The sequence below is a fragment of the Saprolegnia diclina genome (assembly GCF_000281045.1).
Source record: "Saprolegnia diclina VS20 unplaced genomic scaffold supercont1.110, whole genome shotgun sequence".
Lineage (NCBI taxonomy): Eukaryota > Oomycota > Saprolegniomycetes > Saprolegniales > Saprolegniaceae > Saprolegnia > Saprolegnia diclina.
Genome location: NW_008246177.1, coordinates 37,809 through 39,335, shown reverse-complemented (window position 1 = coordinate 39,335; position 1,527 = coordinate 37,809). Strand labels below are relative to the sequence as shown.

General features: G+C 55.6%; 1 protein-coding gene across 1 annotated transcript; it reads left to right on the top strand.

Moving 5' to 3' along the window:
* Window positions 1–355: 355 nt before the first annotated feature.
* Window positions 356–1,474, top strand: SDRG_16021 (hypothetical protein). The gene is made up of 3 exons (XM_008622210.1): window positions 356–773; window positions 832–938; window positions 997–1,474. Exons 1-3 carry the CDS (start codon window positions 486–488, stop codon window positions 1,031–1,033), a joined length of 432 nt encoding a protein of 143 aa, XP_008620432.1. The 5' UTR covers window positions 356–485; the 3' UTR covers window positions 1,034–1,474.
* The last annotated feature ends 53 nt before the right edge of the window (window positions 1,475–1,527 follow it).

Here is a 1,527-nt window from a genome sequence, read left to right as displayed (position 1 = left end):
TGGTATTGACTTGCCAGATTTCGGAATGAACCCGATTTGACACTATTTCGAATTGAACAAATAGAGTGAAGTTTACGACCAAACGTTCTCACAACGGCAATTCGCCAGTAGTGCGGGAGTGTTGAATTTACTGGCTTTGTGCGAACAACATGGGGCGAGTAAAAATACTTCGCGCAGCGCATGCAAAAAAAGAGGGAGAAGAATGTGGGAATTCATTTTATTACGCGACCGGCTTTTCGTCCGGCGGCCCGCGCAGGTCCACTTCCACGGCATGCGACATTGTATACATTATTCAAGATATTTTAATGCGCCATTGCGCGAAGTCTACTTCATTTTAATTGGCTAAAATCCCGTGCTTTATGGAGATTCGTGCAATCTTATTGGCCAAAATGCATCGCCGCGATTGCTCTGCGAGTGCTGAGCTGCGATTACTCGTTTGTAGAACGCTTGCTCGTTTGTAGAACGCTTGCGACTCAATCGGCAACATGCAAGCTGCGGCCGCCGGTCGATCGAGAAGCACAGGCTCGCGGCTCACCGTCGCCAACGCGCGCTTGATCTGGTCCACGACCACGTCAGCTGACACTTGCGCGGCGCCAAGCTCGCGCTTCTTGATGACGGCACTCTCGCTGAGCTCGTCGACGGCCGACGAGGCTTCTTCAGGTGTGCTGAAGGCCGCTCTCGAGGCGCGTCATGTCCACAAGCAAGAACACCTGCGGTCTCTGCCGGAAGAAGCGGAAGCACGGGGCCCGTTGTTCCCAACGAATGGCCGCCAGGTAGGCGCGATCAATCTAACGACTTGCATTGGACCAACGAGTCATGGGCGATGCCTAGGAAGCGCATGCATACTGGACGGAGCACGCTACCACGTTGTCACGACCCGGTCCCCACCGCCTCCCGCCAAGCTCTGATGGCAGTCACCGACGACATTACCCCACACTGTACGATCTAAATGTCATCGCCGTACCACGATCCTTAATGCCCAAAATTCTCACATAGGGATGACAGCGAGGAAGCCATCGAGTCCAAGCTCTAGTCGACGAATGGCAGCGGCGCTTGATAACTTTAGGACCAGTGCTAGCAGCCGATCGGCAGCTACGAAGCTGTCGCGAACGAAGTCGCACCGCCTCACGCGCCGCGTATGCGACTTGTAGGCGAGCTTACGGACGGCGGCGCTGACAACGCGCGGCCCAAGGCGAAGCGCAAGGATCGACCGTGTCCCGTGTGCGTGTGCCCCAATCGCAGCCTTCGCCAAAAGGGCTTCGAGGAGTGCCCACTCCACAAGTTCCACGAGGCCAACAAGCATCGATTCGAGAACGTCCCGCAGCTCCGGCGTCACCGCCCACGACAAGGCAATCGCCGAGTGGAACGAGCTGCAGTCAAGCGCTGCGGCTCCAGCATGACGACCTGCATCGAGACAGTCAACGCATACATATAGTAAATACCATTCATATCAATAAAGTCATTGAAGGTTGCATGGAGGTTCATCCTAGCTTGGAGGCACTCGAGGCGACGTTGGCGGCGGACTCC

What these genes read in the sequence shown, in the direction of transcription:
- SDRG_16021 (XM_008622210.1), top strand. Translation starts at nt 486, where the DNA reads ATGCAAGCTGCGGCCGCCGGTCGATCGAGAAGCACAGGCTCGCGGCTC. An exon ending in TCCCAACGAATGGCCGCCAG is followed by an intron (nt 774 to 831) that starts GTAGGCGCGATC and finishes GGCGATGCCTAG; the next exon opens with GAAGCGCATGCATACTGGAC. An exon ending in CGACGACATTACCCCACACT is followed by an intron (nt 939 to 996) that starts GTACGATCTAAA and finishes ATTCTCACATAG; the next exon opens with GGATGACAGCGAGGAAGCCA.